At 43.0% G+C, this 21,197-nt stretch overlaps 1 protein-coding gene across 2 annotated transcripts; it reads left to right on the top strand.

Moving 5' to 3' along the window:
• The first annotated feature begins 2,188 nt into the window (after nucleotides 1-2,188).
• LOC306776904 (GRAM domain-containing protein 2B) lies at nucleotides 2,189-20,452 on the top strand. 2 transcript variants are annotated; one of them, XM_079267797.1, is made up of 13 exons: nucleotides 2,189-2,329; nucleotides 14,195-14,365; nucleotides 14,991-15,057; nucleotides 15,194-15,266; nucleotides 15,358-15,461; nucleotides 15,556-15,654; nucleotides 15,820-15,891; nucleotides 16,143-16,211; nucleotides 16,353-16,449; nucleotides 16,761-16,850; nucleotides 17,123-17,228; nucleotides 17,763-17,870; nucleotides 18,382-20,452. In XM_079267797.1, exons 1-13 carry the CDS (start codon nucleotides 2,238-2,240, stop codon nucleotides 18,395-18,397), a joined length of 1,164 nt encoding a protein of 387 aa, XP_079123923.1. In that variant the 5' UTR covers nucleotides 2,189-2,237; the 3' UTR covers nucleotides 18,398-20,452. The 2 variants fall into 2 exon arrangements, with proteins under 2 accessions (XP_079123923.1, XP_079123924.1); XM_079267798.1 differs by lacking the exon at nucleotides 2,189-2,329 and adding an exon at nucleotides 13,191-13,235.
• The last annotated feature ends 745 nt before the right edge of the window (nucleotides 20,453-21,197 follow it).

Genomic DNA, 21,197 nt, shown 5'->3' with positions numbered 1-21,197 from the left:
AAAACCTGTTATTGCCTACGCTGCATCTACACCTACGTATTGCATCACATACGTCCTTATGAAGCGTGATTTCCTCCTCTCTATCTGCTTAGTTTCCTGCCAGGGGAGACGGAAGGGAAGACCGTGGGCTGACTGGTGTAGGCCAGACTGCGTGAGTGGGTGGGCGGGTGAATGGTGTGTTTGCTGTGTCATGTGGCAAATAATACATTGCCTTTTCTGTTGCTGGTGGCGTGGCGGCGCCTGGGCTGCCTGGTCAGAACAAAAGGGCTTTCAATGCTAGGATGTGTGCGCATTTGTCATAACAGCCGCCTGATAATGATTGGTTATCTTTTTTTACATGTGATCAATACAGTAGGGAAATACTGACAGCTGTGTTTTAATCAGAGTCAACTGTGTTTCAAGAACCCACTGATTTGTCATGACGTGACGTATCATTGACGTAAAGACAAATTCTCAGAATCAGCTTTATTGAATCAGAATCAGCTTTATTGAATCAGAATCAGCTTTATTGGCCAACTATGCGTACGCATACATGGAACTTGACTCCGGTTTTCACTTTGGTCTCAGCGTACATACACAAGTTTACAAATAAACAAGAGAAATATAAAAAAAAAACAAGCAGAACAGATGTAAGAATAAACGTTTAACGACTATGTACAAATAAATATCAATAAATATCCAAAACTATACATATATGAACATAAACCTTTGTCTGGGACAATTATTGAAATTGACGAATAAAGTCCATCTCCCAAAGAATGTCATTCCTAAAATATTGCTGTTAAAAATCATGAATATTCAGTACACACATTTGAGGAACTTGATAGCCAAGGTTGTAAAATGTTGTTGGCCAATATAGAAACTTGTAAACTTCAACTGAATTTCAACCGTAAGATTTACAAAAACAGGATATCCTTCTATGTCAGCAACGGTCTGTGTTATATCATTGTATTTTTCATAGAGTCCGCCTCACATGGAGGTCAAGGTTCAGCAACAGAAAACCGTCACACTCCTTGCTTAAGGACACTTTGAGTAATTGCTGTAAAAAGGAAGAGCAAACCATCTTATGATATTAAATCGTGTTTTAACAAAGCACCCTTTTGGAGCACATTACATTTTTATAACACAACATAACATTTTACAAAAAACCATAAGGTAGTCACAAGTAACACAGAGATGTGTCACCAGTGTGACTACAATGTGACTTAGCTGATGATTTAGCTGTATTTAGCTGATTGTACAGTCGGCTTGTGACTTTGCCATTTGTTGCTGCAGTTTGGGAGGGGGGGGGGGGTGAGCTTGCCCCATCATAAGCTTTCTGCACAAAGCTTGAGTGTATCATGCATTAGAAAAAAAGCCATCAACTGAGCAATTGACTTGCCTTCTGAGTCACTGACCACTTCCATAGAAAGAGGATTGTGCCTCACTAGTTTTGGGGCTGATTATGATTCATGAGATGATTTCACTTTTTAACTTTATGGATGCTGTCAGCTTATGCGGGGTTCAGTGCTTGTTCTACAACTGCTTTTTTTAAAGGAATATCAAGGTTTAAAAGATTAAATGTAATATTAAAAATAACTGACAATAGCAGTAGGCCTGTACCTTATTCAGATGAGCATGTGTGCTATTTTCCGCTGTCATTATTCATATTATTATATAGCATATGATAGGTTAACCCTCTTACGATACAATTCAGCTTTACGTTTGTAGATGTAAACCAGTATGTAAAGCAGCCCCACCCTGCTGTACCAGTAGTTATTTTCTCTGACGGATAAAGCAGTGTCATGTGACACATAAAATTAAACCATACTATTAAACACAACATGTATATACATATATATATATATATATATATATATGTTGTTCACATGTTGAAATTCATATCAGCCCAAATCATTATGTAAAATAACCTATAAACACAACAACGTTCCCTTCCATTCACATCTCAGAAGGTGACGACATGACTACCATATAAGGTAATGGGCGGTCGGTGAAAGCCAACTACCTCGTTTTGATTGGACAACCGGTCTGACATGACCACTTTTCGCAAGTCGTCGGCTACGTTGATTGGACGGCTGACTTGGTCCGATATGGGGCTCAGTATCTTCATCAGCCGTGGATGGAGTGAGGAGGAGAGAGAAAAAAAAAGAAAAAAAGGCAAACAAGAACGTTGTGGAGGTCTGGCGTGGAAGCGTCGTTTCTCTACCACGAACCGGCGACCACTGGCTGAGGGAAGAATGCTTGAAAACAAGAGAGAGAGATTGAAAACCTTCCTCAGGAAGATCGACGAGAAGGCCATCGTCAAAATCAAGCACTTCATGAAAGAGAGGTGAGTGCAGTGAATGTGGCTGAACCGTTATCTGCCGGGTGAGCAACATCAACTTGGTGGATGCTAACGGTTAGCATTTATTTCATGAGAACAACTGATACGATTTGATAGCTTTACCCTTCTTATATACAGTCTATGGTGTTACCTCATGTAAGTGTTTATTTAACACAGAAATGTGAACTATAGTAACGTACGTAAATAGAGACTAGCAACGTCTTTTAGTTAATTAGTAGATCATGCTAGCAGGTTAGCACACGCCTCGCCGAAGATGTGTTGGCATTTAAATTCTCTTTAGCTGACGGTGCAGTGACACAGTCAAGTTACATCCTCTCTACAGCAATGGTACATCTTGGATTCTGAGTTAAAACACACTCTGTAAGTTAGCCTTATTTCTAAAATATGTTCTGCTGCGAGCATCTCTGCATTACAAGTGTAACGTTACATGAACACCACCAATATTGGAGCATCTGCACTGTTTTAGCATTCGCTTAACGTCCTGTTGACTCTGCTAACATTGGTAACTGATCGAGGTGTCGCTGACACAATCGCCTGACATCGATGGTAGAACATGCCTAACGACAGACTTGAATAACTGAGTAAAATGCATATTGAAGATGGCCATTATTTGAATGTTAACGCGAGGCTTGTCTGCGAGGTGTGGTTACAGACACAATGCTAGGGTTTCTTTTCTTATTGGTCCATTAACAAGAATACAATGATTGTCCCACGTTATTGCTGTAAAGTGTTGTTTGTATCCAGGTTAGCAGCGTAAATAAACAGCACCACATATAGTAGACTGGCAGAAAGGGGAACTTGGTCCAGATCTGGTCTGTTCTTAATCTCGTCTGTGCCGCCTCGCTTAAGAGTCCTGACTTCGTTCACGGGCCTGTGGGTCAGATTGTCATCACCTTTTTGTCCTGGATTATCCAGCCCTGTTGAGATCCAGAGCAGACGAGCCGAGCAGACAACCACATTCAATCATGCACTCATTTAAACCTGCACACCTAGTGTTACCCCCAAGGAAACGCACACACGCTTGTCACACATGGGACAAGCAAGTATATGTTTTCCCAGAATGAACTATTTTTAGCTCCCATCAATCGACCACAGGTGGTACATGGTGTTATATAAATGCTCCCTGCATCTCACTGATGGTGCTCTTCTGCCTCTGAGCTTTGCCTTTCGCTTCCCTCCCCATAGATAGCCAGTACAAGAGCCCCACCAATCAAACTGGCCTGCTGCTTATCAGCAAAGCTATGGTGCGTCTGTAGTATGGTATGTATGGTGATTATCCGTTTCCACAACATGCACATATATGACTATGTTGTGGCATTATCAGACCTCATTGAGCCAAGCATCTGACCATGTATGATCTACCGATCATTTCAGCCGCGATATATTCTAGTCAGTTTGTTCTTGCACTTAAATCTCCCCTATGAAGATAAAAAAAAAATGCCAGACTAGCCATGTACTTGAACAAATGAGTACACCACGTGCTTTAACACCGAGCACCTACTTGTTAGCTCGTCTTCACGTCTCTGCATACAGGTTCGACATGCACACAGTGGCGATGTATGAATAGCCTTGTTTCAATAGGGAAGCCTCTTATTGCTACAGAGCTTGCTTGGCTGGAGGAGCCTGGAATAGGCTGGGTGGGGCCGCTATGCAGGCGCTCTGTTTGCTCCGGGAAGATGCTCGTCGTACAGAGAGCCCTTGCTGCTGTGGGCAGTGAAGACTTCTGTGGGTCTAAATTATGAGATGTGCTGCAGGCGCAGAGGAAGAGCTCAAGTTAGAGGTTTGAAAAACCACATCTGCAGAACTGTTTATCGTTAAATGAAGGGGTGCGTGCTGGCCGGTCACGGTTGAAGTTAAGTGCTGCCTTTGTCGGGCTGGTGCTAATGACCACTCCTCTGCCCTGGTCACAGAGCCAAGAAAAAGGCTGTATTCTTCTTGGCCGTTTCACCTTTTGGGGCTCACAGTAGCCTGGTGAATTCCACCACAAGTATTTGCCATAAGTCAGTCACATGAGCCTATATGCAAGCTTATCTAAACGATTGGTGTTTGGCTCAGCTTTGGTCACCAGGATAACATGCATAGTGTAATGATTTCAAGATAAGCCCAGTCCTTTGCACAGTGGGAACACTGCGAGTAAAATCACCTGCTGTAGACTTCTTTCATTGAAGATATATTTTGAATTTCCGAGATCAATGGTATTTCAGCCTTACGCTGGCTTGAACCAGGTTTTAGACACTCCTTTAGAATCAGTGGCTTTCGCGCACGTCGTAGTTTTTGGATAGGTCCATGTGACCTTATTTTAAACAATTTCTAGCCAGCACAACACACCATCCGGCATGGATGTCGTTGAAAAGTATTTTGAGCCGCCTTGAAGAAAGACCCTCTCTGTCCTGCGTCCAGTTAGCACTGAGGAAGTGGAGGGAGCTGCTGCATGCATGAGGCCGCATGACTTCCCACTCGCACACAGTTGTTCTGTAACACATGTACACAGACACTCTCTGTTCCACGTTCAAACACACAGTTCTCCTGCCGATTGAGGTCTGGCAGGGCGCCACAGATGGCGTGTTGTTTCGCCATCACCACTAGCTTGCTTCCCTTTCTGGCTGCTCTGTCGAAGCTTACGCACATACTTATACGTCCAACGTATTCATTTTCAAATGTTTGCACGTTTTCTTAGTTTCAAAGTCGGTAAAAAATGGAAAACAATCTACATTATCACAGATTAGGGTTCTCAGATGCTGTTTGCGTAGTTTAATTTTTACTTTTACATCTTTACTGTCTCATTTGGAGCATTAAAGCCCAGCTGCAACAATCTGTTTTGCTTTGGACTCTGCTGGTTTTGATTGGCTGATTGGTGAATCGGCTGTTCTCATGACAAAAAAGGATCCACAACTCTCCAGGAGATGGTGCTCTGATGCTATCTGAGTCTGTCTCAGGTGATCTCACAGAGATTACGTGGAAGTGTAACCTCCGTCATCATAGCGTGTGAGCCTGGAGGCTCCTGTTGTTAGACCAGTAATGTTGCCTGTTGGAAAGAATTCTATACAAGCATTCTATACAGAAGCGATTTTGTCTTCCGGGCGAGTTCAGTGAAGAGCTGACGTCTGCAGCAGGACTCCCGGGATCATATGTCTCATCTCGGGACTGCAAACGGAAGCACCGTGACTCCCAGGAGAGTTATGCTGTCGACTGGAATGTTGAGCTAGTTTCCAGTGAATTTCAACTAATATGCCTAACTTTCTGGTTATTAACTTTTTAAATGATGATGAATGAAATATCATCATTAATTGGAAAGAGGAGTTTCCTGCACTGTTTTTTTTTTTATTCAATTCAATTCAATTTATTTTTGTATAACCCAAAATTACAAATTTGCCTCAGAGGGCTTTACAATATGTACACATTTGACATCCTCTTGTCCCGGGACCCTCACATCGGAACAGGAAAAACTCTCCAAAAAAACCCTTTAACGGGGAGGAAAGAGGAAGAAACCTGTGGGAGAGCAATAGAGGAGGGATCCCTCTCCCAGGATGGACAGAAGTGCAATGATGTCACGTGTAGAACAGGATAGTGAATTACAACACATTCAATGTAATTACAGCACATTCAATGTATGACACAACCACGACAGGAGGCAACACCTGGTCCAGGTTTAACCCGGATACACAGGAACCTGTGAGGCGAGAAAGCACAGAGACTCTGGTGAAGAAGCAGGTCAATTTATATCGCTAAAGGGCCAGTGTAAGCCTTGCATGAATTTATTTTGTGCAATCCAGTATCTTAAGTTAAGTATTTCCACTATTAGTGCTTTTTCTAGAGCAAAGATGAACATGGCTATCAGGAGACGTGCCCTTGCACCTCCTCACAAGCAATGTGTATGTCTTATCTGTATCGTAGATAAAAACGGAGAGGGACAATCGCAACGTAGAGTTCTCATGGGTATGTACACAGGCAGTGGAGTGAGCTGAGCGAAGAAGGAAGCGTTGTGATGCAGATGTATTATCTGTTCAGTGTATTCAGTAATTATCTAAGTGGTCCGAGCCAAAAAGGGACCCCAAGAGTATTTTTTTTCATTTTATTTTTACAGTGTAATCATCATAGTGTGTAAAGTTCTACTGCTGCTGTTCCTTTTCAAGTAACAAGTCCCCGAATATCAATGCAGAGTGTCAGTGAACAGATATAAAGCAGTAGTGTGTTCACGTGAACGGAGCAGCTTAGAAGCATTTAATGGTGACGTCATGGCGAGCGGAGGAACGTCAGAAGCCGCGGCGTCATTTAAGTCGCAAATTTGGGAACATTTTGTCGAAGTCCACTCACACACCCACTTCAGTGTGAAGCTGTTCCAGACCTCTATGAGAAGGAAAAGACTGTAGAGAGACTGAAAAATTATCCGAACCGTGACTCCTGAACCGTGATCCGAACCGAGCAGTGAGGTTTGTGATCCGTCACACCCCTAATTTATACCGCAGCTGTCCCACAGCATTCCTCCTGCAGATCAACGCCAAGAGGTGTACAGTGAAAACTTGGCAGGCGAGCTAAGGAGCGATGCTCGCTGGCTAAATATGGACCGACGTCACCCAGTGCAGTCGTACTTGATCTTTCTGCATGGCTCTCCAGTATGTGGTGTCACAGGTTAGGGCTGGGCGATATGGCCTAAAAAAAAAATCTCCGATTTTTTTACAAAAAATCCGATTCACGATTTAAATCGATTTTTTTCCCCCAAAATTTTTTGCAGATGACAGAAGCTGTTGAAAACATTTTTTTCTTTTATTTTGTGATGATTTTCCAAAGTAGGTTGATAAAAATAAAGTGCAAACAAAACCTGAACATTGTAGAAAGGTGCCTGTAGTATACAAAAAGTATTTGGTCACTCTTTTGTTTGCCTGAATCATTTAAATATAAAATTAAATTAAACATAACATTAAATGGCATTAAATAGTAGCCTTCCATTGTAAACAACTGTGCAAATGTAACTTTTTACAGTAAGCTTTTCTAACTGAATACACTGATACAAACACAGCATGAAATAAAATGTATATGACCCTTTAACATTCACATTTTCAAAAGTGCAACATCTGATCTAACATCAACATAACATATTTTGCACAGTAAATAAGTGCATGTAAACAAAATCAAGTGCATTCACAACATAACCAACAGTATTAAACAGTAGTGCATGTTTTTTCTAAATATTTTTTGCCAGGAAGACAAGCCTGTCTACTACCTCTGGCTTCAGGCATGCACGGTGGCATGTAACAATGCCCCCCCCCACACACTGAAAAGCCTCTCAGAGGGGGCACTTGTAGCTGGCACAGAGAGGTATTTCTTTGCTAAAGTACTTAGCCTTGGAAAGTTAAGTTGGTGACGCTTCCACCAGTCAAGTGGATCGGTGTCTGGGTCAACCTGCTGGACCACAGGTCAGTTGTTGCGGAGTAGAATGACATCCCCTCCAGCTCCGCAGAGATCCTTTGGCGTGTACTATTGTACAGCCGAGGCAAGGCAACGTCAGAAAAATGTTTACGGCTTGGTAGCACGTACCTGGGGTCCAAAGCTTTGAGAAGGTGAATAAACCCCGGCTTTTCCACGGTGTATATGGGCACCATATCTTTTGCGATATACATCGCGACTGCATCCGTGATGGCTTTCCACCGGGCACTCTTCTTCTCATGCGGAGTACAGTTGGTGAATGTCTCCAAAATGCTGGGTTGTTGTTGTGAGGTGGCGGCGGCGGCGGCGGTGACATTGTTTTAGTTTGTAAACAATGCGCGCGCACTCTACTACGGGAACCCAACGGGGGGGAGGGGTGGGGGCGATTTTCTCGATTTTCAATAAAACACATCGCCTTAAAGCACACATTCGAATTAATCGATTAAATCGATTTATCGCCCAGCCCTATCACAGGTACAGCACTCAGACGAGGGTTGTGAATGAAACAGTCTGCTGCATTAAGCCTACAGTACGTAGTCTACTTTACTAATCTATTTTCATTATGTATTCTGAGCGTTTCTTCCCATTTTCCCCTCGAGTCAAGCACAAATATTCCTGTGTCTTCTGGCGCCATTAGCATGGTACACAAAGAGGATGAACTGGCTATTGTAATGAACATTTCAATGGCTGCTTTAAAAGCCATCTCCCTGTTGTTATTGAGAACAGGCTGTTGAATGTTGTCGTTGGGAATAACCCGGCAGTGTTTCTATCATCTACCCCCTACTGGAAGGGTGTTTCAGGCTTGAACCCCGGTCTATTCTTCTTTTTACACTTTTCACCTCTCCTTCTCGTTTTCTGTCCTGCTGCGTGTTTCCGGAACCATCTTCACGTTGAGCTCTGTGATGCTTTAAAGCGTTGCAGTAAAACAGACCTTTACACCCTTTTTGATTCAGCCGTCGGTGCTCGGGGTCCAAGTGCAAAAGACACAACTGCGTACTCGTTTGGCTGCCTTGTCCGGTGGTGGTTAGAAGCTTTTTAGAGATCGAGGGAGCGCGTGCAGAGAGATCTCCGTTGGTCATGGACAGAGGGAAAGGCTTGTTGAACCAACAGGGCGCTGTGGTCAACTTTCATTGCTCTGAGAATCTTGGAAGGTAAGGCTAGAAAGCAAATCCCCTTTTTTTAATTATTTTGTCTCGGATGAGGAAGGACTGACTTGAGCAACATTGAGTATAGGGCTAGGCCCGTATACCGGTTTTAATTTCCCGTACGATATGAATTTTTCATATACAGTCATACCGAGTGTACAGCCGAGGCAACTTCTCAGCAGGGCCGAGATCCTTCTTGTGGCACGCGTCAGTCTGTGGCACGCAGCGTCACACAGCGTCCCTCTCTGTCACTCAGCGTCCCTCTCTGTCACTCAGCGTCCCTCTCTGTCACTCAGCGTCCCTCTCTGTCAGTTCAGCGGAAAGATTCAGCTGTGGCACGCGAGCATAGTTCGGCAATTGTCAAGAAGCTGCGGAGCTGAGGGGGCGGAGCCACATTTCCTGAGACATTTCCTGAGAACACCCGTTGTTACGACAGATCAACTTCCATAAATCAGTTTTATGATTTTAGTTGAGTCACAGGAGCCCCCTGTTCTCTGTATGCATCCTTAGAGTAAGTACGTTGTACTTTTTTGTTTCTCATTCATTTTATTTCAGTATGATTTTGCTGCTTATGCAACAAAATGGAACATAATACACTTTCCAAATTATTACTTTTATAGTCACTTACAACAATCGGCTAAAATAATGAAAATAAATCATCCGTTTTAGAATCATTTAAAAGTATATATTAAAATTAAGACATAAAATGTCCAATCCAAAAATACATGTTTGAAAATATCTTCACTCTTCCTCTGCTTATATGTATATGTATGTCAGTAGGACATATGTTAACTGTTAACAGTTTACAGCATACTTAAATAAATATAAATAAATACAAACACGATTCTTGTCACGCGTGTTTCTTGTCTTTTGCACATATCTCACACCGACGCCGCTCGTAGATGAAAAGCAATACGTGTTTGGGATCGTGTTATAAAACGTGTTAAAGGGAACGATCTACGTGGATAACCTGTGGATACGTATAGTAGGTCGAAGTAATCAGCATACTTTTAGGAGAAAGGAAGTTGATTGACTGACTTGTACGAAGGAAATGGATCAATAAAACACGTATTGCTTTTCATCTACGAGCGGCGTCGGTGTGAGATATGTGCAAAAGACAAGAAACACGCGTGACAAGAATCGTGTTTGTATTTATTTATATTTATTTAAGTATGCTGTAAACTGTTAACAGTTAACATATGTCCTACTGACATACATATACATATAAGCAGAGGAAGAGTGAAGATATTTTCAAACATGTATTTTTGGATTGGACATTTTATGTCTTAATTTTAATATATACTTTTAAATGATTCTAAAACGGATGATTTATTTTCATTATTTTAGCCGATTGTTGTAAGTGACTATAAAAGTAATAATTTGGAAAGTGTATTATGTTCCATTTTGTTGCATAAGCAGCAAAATCATACTGAAATAAAATGAATGAGAAACAAAAAAGTACAACGTACTTACTCTAAGGATGCATACAGAGAACAGGGGGCTCCTGTGACTCAACTAAAATCATAAAACTGATTTATGGAAGTTGATCTGTCGTAACAACGGGTGTTCTCAGGAAATGTCTCAGGAAATGTGGCTCCGCCCCCTCAGCTCCGCAGCTTCTTGACAATTGCCGAACTATGCTCGCGTGCCACAGCTGAATCTTTCCGCTGAACTGACAGAGAGGGACGCTGAGTGACAGAGAGGGACGCTGAGTGACAGAGAGGGACGCTGAGTGACAGAGAGGGACGCTGTGTGACGCTGCGTGCCACAGACTGACGCTGAGTGACGCAGAGGTGCCAGTGCCACAAGAAGGATCTCGCTGTCTCTCCAACTTCTGTCGCTCTTCAACAGGCAGCAACAACTGAACAACAAAAGGTACTTTGGTCAGACACATGGAACGCTGATTACCGTGTGGTATTTGTTATAAATGTACGTTGGTACATACAGGGTGATAATAAGCTGTACATGGAGGGACTTAGGACCCAGGGGAATGTAGGTGAAGGAAACAGGAAGTGACGGAAGGGAAGACACGCCACACAAACGGCTGTTCGCCGCTCGCTGGCCGGTTGACCGGCAGGTTCCTTTCGGCGTTAATTAATTAATGCTTTAACGTGAAAAATATATATCGCGAAACCGCCAGAATCTTACAAAATGCCGTGATATGCATTTTTGGTCATACCGCCCAGCCCTAATTGAGTACATGTAGTCTTATTGTTTGGCTATCTTTGGCTATCATTTCTCCCTATTTTTGTTTTTTCACCTGCCTGTGAGAACAATTTTTAAAACTTTTTTTGTGGACTTCTGTCATGGAGTCTTACAGAAACTGGGGATCGACAGCCTTTGTACCTGAAACATGTGATCCTCTGTAAATCCAGTAGACTGTGACTGTGAAAGAGTGCCATGTCTAATGGTTTAAATTGACACCAGAGCAAATGCAGATAAAGAAACGTATCAAAGTGTTATGTGTTCGTCAGTAATCTGTACTTCACAGAACATGCGAGACAAGTTGTACTCTGAAGCGAGTCCTGATTCATATGCTCCTGTAACCTCGCGCTTTTTAATCCGCTGCTGCTGATAATTTGATATCATTTGAAATGTCAAGCGTGGCAGTGCAACTTTGCCTGACATTGATTGCATCAGGTGGTGTGATGTAGTGCTCCGACAAGGAAGTTGGTCAGAGGTCAAGGCCTTTTGTCTGGCTGTTACCAACCCATTTCAGGTAGTCCGCCTCCTGCTTCGTAAACATGAAGCAGTCCTTAAGAAACCTCACTTTTATAGAGTAAATCATTCATTTCATAATGTTTTCTCATGTTATCACCTTTTTAGCGATACCACGGTTCTTGTCACACACCTGTTAACCTTTTGATTGCTTTGGCCTTCAAACACTTAGTTTTTATTAAGCGCATCCTACTGCAAGAAGCGAGGAGTGCTGGTGGCTGCCTGAGTGTTACAGGAAGCGGCTTCAAGGTGACCGTGTTAATGCTTCTGGTTAGTCCTGAGTAAAGACAGGAAGTAGTTGAGAAAGTCAACAGTCTTTAAATACGGCCTATATTGCCCTGCCACGTTAACCCCCTGCCTAGTGGAACTGGCTCACAGACCAACACCTGGTCACTGATTTATGAAGTTGTTCTCACAGTGTGTTGACTTTATCCAAACACCAGCGTCTACACACTTTAGCAGTTTACTTGCCCCAAAATTTAGTTAAGTATTTATATTTTAGAATAAAGGATACCTGAGAAAGTTGTTTCCCTCTCTTTAGTCTCTGGAGTAGAGAAACACACAGCTACAATTAGCCTCCCACAAAGGCTTTTAATTTAGCGTGGTTAATGACTGGCTTATTGAGCTTTAATCACTCTTAAAGATGTAAATAGATTCCACTACACAGGGAAACATCTCTTGAATGGTGAAAGCTCTTTTTGTACTGATGTGAGAAAGTGTTGCTGGTCACACTTTGATGGTCGGTAAAGACTTATTATTGCAGAGTAGCCCATCATTTCATGTTTACCTCTCCTCCCGTGACTCAGGTGACGCTGTGCATAAATAGTTGTTTGCAGCAGCAGAGCAACACCCTATCTGCACCATGAGTAATGTGTATTTTATCAATATGCTGCCAGTTGTTCTAATCCCCCGGCGCTCATGTAGGGAAGACTTGAGGTTGTGCCGTCTCTTTGCTATTTCATTCATTGCCTTCGGGCACACGGATAATGCACCACTCCTACATCGGGCCAGTCTGAGCACCTCACAAGTATTGTCAGGTTTTAAAAAGTCCCTGAGCCTTCTTTGCCCCACCAGAACAAATCCCAACATGACAGGAGTTTGATGTTTCTTGTCAGTGGAATATTTAATTCCTTAAACATGTCAGTGCTTGAGTTGCCTGACTGTGCGTGTGCGTGTGCGTGTGTGTGTGTGTGTGTGTGTGTGTACACACACTCATGCTTGTCTAACTCTGGGGGAGTGGCTGAGTTTGACGTCAGCCTATGGAGTGTCACACCATTCTTAACACAACGTGGCTTCCTCTTACCAGCACACACTGAAATGCAGTGGTGGTTTTCTGGCAGGATGCGGCGAAAGGTCTTGACTTAACGAGGACATCTACTCTTGGATCATTCAAAACCTAAAGAGAACTGTCAAAGATCTTTTTTGTAGAAGTGTTTTTGTCATCTTCGTCTTTTATTTTCTAACGTCTCCACTTTGATGGTGTGAAGCCAGTCGGTACAGCTTAGAGATAATCGATTGTTTTGAGTTCATTTCTTTCTGTAAGAAAAGGAAATGCCGACTGTCGGTAGGTACATGAGTTTCCGTTCATCAAAGCGATTCACCAGGTAAGCTGTTCTTTGTTGTCGTTTGTCTTTAGTAGTTGAGTGTTTTTTGCTGAGATGGGCCTTCGTCTTGTGTAGCCTCATATTTGAGCTGCATTGTATTTGTGTCATAAGATTTCAGCTCGTTGGTCTTTTTAATGAATTTTTGGCTCGATTGTTCCGGGTCAAGGACAGGCCATGGTCTTTTTAAGAGCACACTGCTGTAGTAAACCCGGCAACCTTCCTTTTTACAACACAGTTTATTATTGAAATGGTATATGTGCAGCGACTTGTCACTTTTAGAGCATGAGTCTACCTTGATCGGCTTGTAAAGCTGCGAGGAGTTTGAATTGCACAGCCACAAGCGGAGCACTGACGCAAAGCATAGCAATAAAACTTTCCCAACGCATCATAAAGATAAACGCGAGGTCTGCTGGATGTCAGTCCAGTCATCACACAACCTTTCATTTCAGTAGAGTGGAATGTTTTTTAGCTATTAAGATCTGAAAACAATGATTGATAAGTAACCCAAGACAAGGTAAAGCCTGATGCGTGATGTTGAAGTTCAGAGTGTTTAACTCTGCTGATAGATGATGACTGTGCAGGAAATTGTGCCGGGCATCTTTGCACAAGAGTCATTTATAGATTTATTCTTCCGGTGGTGACTGTTGTTGATTTCCCACACTGACTTCCTCCGGTTTCATGTTTAATATGTTCTCATCATTCAGGTCTTTTATTTACTATCTGTGTTTGAGTTCTTAGCTTGGCTGTGAAATGACTTATTTTCTGAATGAACGTTTCTACAGAGGTGAATTTTTCGGCAGTGGGGTTGTTTTTTCACGTTGTAGTGCAATTGCCAGTAATCGTGGTCTGTTTTGCAATAACCTTGCAAGAGAAATTCTGCATGCTCATTGTATGTGCACTTTAAAATGACTGTCAAACAATGTCTTGAATGTGGCTCAACCTGCCTTTTCCATATCCAGCAACCACCCGGTAGAGAGCAGTGGCGGCGGGCTGCCAGCCAAAGTGAAGAAAAGCCGGAGCAGCCCAGGCAACAGCAGCATCAGGAAGGCGGAGACCAGGAAGGCCTTGAGTTTGGAGGCTGCCGTGCTCGAGCAACAGCACAAAACCCTCACCAGACAAGAAGCCATCAGGTAGGACTGACGGGAAGATAATGAATGATGCAAAATACCAGAAAAAAACAACTTTAAATGTGTTAAAACTGTTGAATATAATCCTGAAGAAGCACACACACAGAGGGGCCAAACTCAGCATTTTACAGATAATCATGGACCGCTTTCATAGCAACACAGATCGACATTCAGATCGAATGGGATATTTCAGCGTCAAGATTTAGATCTTGACGCTGAAATATAAGTAGTGAATTGGATGTGGGTAGAATACTATTTCTCAATCTAGAAATGCAGTAAATCACAAGTTGGACGTAGTGGAGACACGGCTACTCTGAACACGTATCACAAGATCAACTGGTGTTCAGCTGTGACACACTCATGACTGTGAGCGGCTCCTCACATGGTTCATGTTTGAGAAAGATTTGTGATATTTGTTAGTATTCATCCCCACTGCTGCCTCTGTGACCGTGTAACTACCCAGCCACCTTCAACACACCTCATGTTGGCTTGAGGAACATCAACACTAACCATAGATCACATTATTTTATTATCAAATATTTATATGACCCTGCCAAAAAACCTTGAGGTGTCGGGGAGTCGTGTAGCGTCTCTCGTAAACTGACGGCTGTGATCGTTGTCTCCGCAGGTCGCAGACGTTCGATGACGACAACACCCGAGGCTTTGAGAGGACGGAAGGCACCGGATCACAAAGTGTAAGTACACATTTGAAGAAATAGATGTTTACACTTGTCAGGTGGAAGTACAGGACTTTTGTGGTTCTTTTAGGACCGGTGCAGTCGTTGAAAGATTTCTGCTTCATTTTCTTTTTTCCCCGTCTCTCTCTTTTAGAGTTTCATAAAGCACAACAAGACATTCCACAAGTTATTTCCAGACATTCCTACGAGTGAAGACTTGATACACGGTAGGTAAACCCAAAGGAAAGAGAGAATGCACAACTGAATGAATGAACCACATCAAACTAAAGGCGTGTGTGGTCTCCTCTCCTCTCCCAGCATACATCTGTGCCCTGCAGAAGGAAGTGCCCTACCACGGTCGACTGTACATCACCGACACCCATGCCTGTTTCTACTCCTCGGTTCTGCTGAAGGACACTAAGGTAGGCTGACGCTCTTCCCTTTGTTGTTGTGATATTTCCCCACATTGTTGCACTTTTCCTCACATTTTCTGTTGGTGTGTGTGGGCTCTTCCAGGTTGTTATTCCAGTTTCCTGCATCCACATCGTGAAGAAGCAGAACACGGCTTTATTAGTACCCAACGCCTTGTCCATTCGCACCACAGAGGGAGACAAGGTCAGTTTCTCACCTTTGCCCCACACCGCCTTCTTCTGATGGCCATACAGTCTATTAATAAGTAGAGATGTTCGAAGTCCAATGCCTGTAATCTATTCAACGACTGCGTATTTGATGGTTCAGATGACTAATATTCCTTTTTTTATTCTCCCTCTCGTTGTTTAGTTCCTGTTTGTGTCGCTGCGTAACAGAGAGTCATGTTATCAGCTGCTGCGATCCGTATCTCCTCAGCTAGAGGTGAGTTGCTTTGTAGATCTTCAGAGGTTCTGCACTGGTTCATGTAGTTTAAAAATGTACATTTGCTCATATTCAGTCACTGATGTAGTTGTGGAAATGTATAGAGCTTTAGAGTGGGAAGAGGGCAGCAACCCTGCTATTGTAACCTTGTTGCATAGCTCTAAACATTTAGTTTATTTATATTATGATGAAACTATCAAAATGAAAGTTGCTTTTCAAAGATCCAATGGCAACCTCTCTCTGTGTTACAGGATGGCAGCACAAACAGCAGCCCCATCTTCTCCTCAGCTGAGAACAGCTTTGATAAGATTAAACTTGTGGTAAGAGACCCTTTCACAATAAAATAAAAAATGTATCGACGTTCTCTTCATAGCACGCAAATGCAACATTTTTCTCTGATCACATATTGTCCTTTATTAGCACTGAATGTGGTTATGCGTGTTTCTCGCTCATCTCAACAGACCTCCAGCCAGTCCAGTCTGGACGACAGCTTCTACCACTTCGATGGCTCCGAGTCCCAATCTGTACAGGACCAGCCTCTGCACAGGCCACACAGAGGTGAGAGGCCTCAACATCATGTGTACATGCCAGACCTAAATAATAAAATGTTACCTGTACATAGAATCCTCTTGTATGATGGAGAACATCCAAACATTTCCAAGTAATCCACGGTGCATTGAAGTGTCTGCAATCCTTTTGGAAAGTACATCCGCTGGATTCAAAGCATTTGTTTTTTGTTTGTTTTGTCTGTGCCGTTATCTCTCATTGTCATGTCTGTTCAAGCCCGTTGACGTGCAAAGTCCAAGGTCTGATAGCCGCCTATCGCTGATTCCATTTTTCCCCCCCTCCTCTCTCTCTTTCCTCTTCAGAGGCAGTGCCTGATGGGAATAACCTGACTTTCAGGAGCCTACACATGCAGCAGAGTGATAGCTCATCCTTTGAGGAGCTGTCAGTATCGGGTAAGACACATGCACACACACACACACACACTGCAATTTAATACTAGATTCTTGCTGAGTCCTGGAAAACTCTTGATAAATCAACTAGCCAATCAGTGGAAGTGTCTGGTAGACCTGACTGTCCTTTTAGGCTCTGCCATAAAACGTGTGTTTAACAAGTGTTTGTTGGAGGATGTTTATGTTTGAATCTACAAAATGTGCCTATACACACATGTAAGCTACAACCTGCCAACACGAGAACGTTGATCTTCATGCTGCATTTCCTTCTCCAGGTTCACGTGGATCGTGGGTTTGGAATGTGACCGAAAAGGCCAAGTCCCTGCTGGTTCAGAGAGAGGCCAGCACCCTCAACACTCTCCTCTTTATTTACTTGATTCTGTGAGTAGCACTTCCTCTGTATAGCAAGTTCCCCTCTTCTTCCTTTAATCCAATGCCTTATCGTCCTTCGCGATCGTTTTCATCTGTTCCTCACACTCCTTAAAGGAAAGGCTAAGAAACCTGTTGCGTCAGCAACAAACTAGGTAATCTTGTAGGATTCCAGTGAATCCAAGCCTGACAACTTTTGAATTAGTTTTTGCAAACCAGTTACTGAACACCAACACACAGCAGTCCCTTAAACTACATTTGGACCCATTAATTATGCCCAAGACTCCCTTTTCCCGCCTGCTTAAATAAGTCGGCCTCCCGTTTGATGTTTGTACACTCTCGTGTTTATTGGCTGTGCTGTAAAGTCATATGCAAGAGTGACATCCTTTTTTAATACCGTCTGAAAGGACCATACTAATAAAGTGTTTGGCTATTGTTGGTTCTCTATGTATCTGCAATAAGCCAATATTATTGAACTTTATCGCAGCGAATACGTCTGTAGGAAAAACGCAGTAAAGGTGACTCGTGTGTGTTTGTCGGTTACAGGGTGGTGCTGCTGCTGCTGTCGTCCGGTTACATCGGTTTACGCATCGTGGCCCTGGAGGAGCAGCTGACCTCGCTGGGAGCTCTGTCTGAGTTCCCTTTACAGAGCGGGTGAGGAGGCCTTCTCTGAATAACAGCAAGCCTTAGAGGGTGGCCAAAAAGATGGAAGCACACAAGTTCTGCCTCACAACTACACAATGTTTTTAAAGACAAATTGAGTAAAGTCGTCTTTTTTTTGTGCCCAGACAATCCTCTATTGGTGGTCAGTGTTGTGTATTTACTAGAATACCATGAAAAACATAAGACTGACTTCTTTCTCCAATATTTTATTTGTTGCCCGTGACAAACTAATCTCTAAAGAAGTATTGAGACGAAAGAATTAGGAACCATTCTGTTGTAATGTTGGATATGTTTGCAGAGCATATCTAACATTGATATTCCCCTTTTTTTAATCTGGTGTGTGTGCTTTGTTGTGGAATTTGCTTTATTCTCTCGGGGCCGATAGATTCCTGTAACAGGCGGAGCCTTGTTGCTCAGTCACGAAATCATTGGGTATAGCTGGGTGTGTTCAGTTTGCTTTTGATACGCAGCTCTCAACTGGTTCCCTCTCGTCTCTTCACAGGTACCAGGACACATAACACTCAGCCACCGAGGGAGAGACTTGGAGGATTATTTCGACCTGATCCAGCAGAACGCAGCCGGGAGAAATGTAATGTACTCGAGGCTGTGCTGCTGGCGAGAGGAACAATGGCCGACCTGTGCAATTTCAGAGACTACCTGTTAACTCGAAGGGCTACACCGCCTCCTCGTGCAGTAGACGTACGCACACATGCCACGACGTGCCAAAAAGCGCACAGACACACTGCCCGGTTGCAGCGCGTCTGAAGTTCAAACCCAAAAGCCGAACGGCTCTAACTTCAGCAGTGTGCCACGCTTAACCAAGTTGACGGGTGCTTTTCTTGACAGAAACTGTTCCACATCTGAAGCTTATGTTCCACATCATCCTTCACACAGACTCCTGTGCGTGCAGTCTGAACAGGGCTCTACCGACATCAGCACCGGCCTGCTGTCGTACTTATTTATTGCGCCTCGACACCAGAGACGTTGCGCTATGCATAACCAAAGGTGCACCACAGTCTTTTGCATGAGTGCACGGAGATGATTTTGAAGATGATTTTCTACCTACCTGTCAATTGATCAGCACGATGCATCCGTCTCTGTCCCTTCAGTTGTGTTGGCTCCTGTCTTGAAATGCTGATCACTGAAACCTCAAATGCAGATCGTCCTGTGGAGGCGCCATGCACTCCTGATGCTCTCATCCTTTCTCCCTTTCTCCAATCAGTGGCGATCGCAGTGTCACTTTCCTCGTCTTTGGCATGATTTAAACCAATTTAATGATCAGAGGTTATCGTCGTCCCCTGCAGCCTGAACTGCAGATGAATGCATAATCAATGCACAAATATTTAATCCAACAGGACACGAGGAGGTTGTCTCAGAGGCATCGGTATGTTTGTGTGCCGCTTTTCTACGGCGTTGGTCTTCAAGAGTAGACTTAAATATCTGTACTGTGCTGTCCGTCAGTCGGGCCAAGTTGTGTTTAAACGTACAAACCTCTCTGTCTCTTCGACGGGCCTCTTGAAGACCAAATGGCAATTCTAGAATTTTCAGGTTATTTAAAGTAGCACAAACGATGTATTTCTGATGTTCATGCATGTGTCTGCAATACCGACACTTGACTGATACTGTGTGTGCACATTCTCGCTCCAGAAGAGGAGATTTTGCATCCACCCTTTGCTGTAAGGTCCAAGATTTCAACAAGCAAAACGAGAAATTTCAATATGCAACAAATTGTTATGCATGGCAAAAAATGTAATTTATCTTTTGTGTCGTTTTTTAAAAATATGGGGCTTAATGTTTCGTGGGGAAGAAATTGTTTAAGAAAAAAAAAAAAAAAGAAGTTGAGTGAAAGCAACGGCTCAATCGAGCGAGTGCACTTTAAAAAAATGTGTTGTGCCTGTCACAGTCCGAGGCATTGTGTTCGGATTGAAAAGAAAAATGGCAAAGCTGGCATTGTGTGGTATCTGACGGTGCTAAGACCTTTTTTAAACTGTTTTCACTCAGGGGTGGTGGGCACTACCCGCCACACGGTTCTTAGGTCGTCATCTTTTCCTTTTTGTCAATTTCAAAATGCTTGTGATGGGTTTCACATTTCATATGTCTTTGGCGATTTCTCAAATGTTCCTTTTTGAGAAAGAACACTACTTTTCTTTGAGATTCACTTCACTTTATCTGTTCAGCTTCTCCGAATGCTTTTTTTTTTTTGTCTCTTCCCCCCCCCCCCCCCCCCCCCTCTTATAAGCCTTTTTTAACTAACCCGACCACGCATATCCACGCTGCATCTCCATGATTTAACATCACCCATGTTGTGGAAGCTGTTCTCCATCTCATCTCATCGTCATTCTTATTTCCAGCTGAGGTTTTTGTTAACATGCCATATACTGTACTGTCAGTTGTTATGATCGACCACAAGGGGGCAGCACACACGTCCACTGTCCTGGATGCAAGAAGCTCAATGATGCGGGCAGCATTTGTGTGTGTGGGTTTTTTTTTTTTTGCACTATTCAAAGTGTTGTAAATTATTTTCGGTCAATTGTTCATGTCCTAAATTCGAATGGTCCTATAAATATATTTATTTGCGTTCTGTGTAATTCAAAGTAGTCTCTGTGAGATGACTTTGCTATTCAAAATAAATCGAGTATTGCGAAGTAAATGACCTGTTGTGTTTTGTGTCTTGAAAATGAACTTGATCACGTGACGTTGTTGGGAGTGGCACCGGTAAATCGAAAACATTCACATAACACTTAACCCCATTGGTATTTTCTTTTGTTTGATAATACTGAAACAGAAAGCAACTTAGTCTTTATGTTTAAGATAAGATCTAGTTTTGACAGTTGCTGCTAAGTGTTTGCAGTGCAGATGCTTTGTGGTTCAACTGTGAATCAGACTGAATCTGAAATACTGTGAGCACTTAATACTAATTTATAATTGTTGGAATGCTGTTAAGCATCTATCAACAAAAGATGCTGGAGATGCAGCTGCTCGCACCAGGCTGCACAGTGCCGCCTGAAATTTACGTGTCAGAAGTGTAAGGTGAAGCATCTGCAAGTTCTGCACGATGTGAATGTAAAACCTGGAGCTGAGAATACGTCCTGCCTTGTCGGCACAACCAATGACTTACTGTACTTGGACAGACGGTCCGGGTGCATTTTGATCGATGCCCCCTGGTGGCCACAACTTTTAATGAACCACAGTAAAAATATACAGTCCTTTCCCAGTCAATAAAACAACCTATTTAGGCCAACAGTATGTACCTGACAGTACTCTTCTACCTCTACCTTGGTTTGTTGCAAAGTATAAACACAAATGTACCTTGAAGTT

The sequence above is a fragment of the Melanostigma gelatinosum genome (assembly GCF_949748355.1).
Source record: "Melanostigma gelatinosum genome assembly, chromosome: 4".
In the NCBI taxonomy this organism is placed as follows: Eukaryota; Metazoa; Chordata; class Actinopteri; order Perciformes; family Zoarcidae; genus Melanostigma; species Melanostigma gelatinosum.
This window is presented reverse-complemented; position numbering and strand designations above follow the sequence as displayed.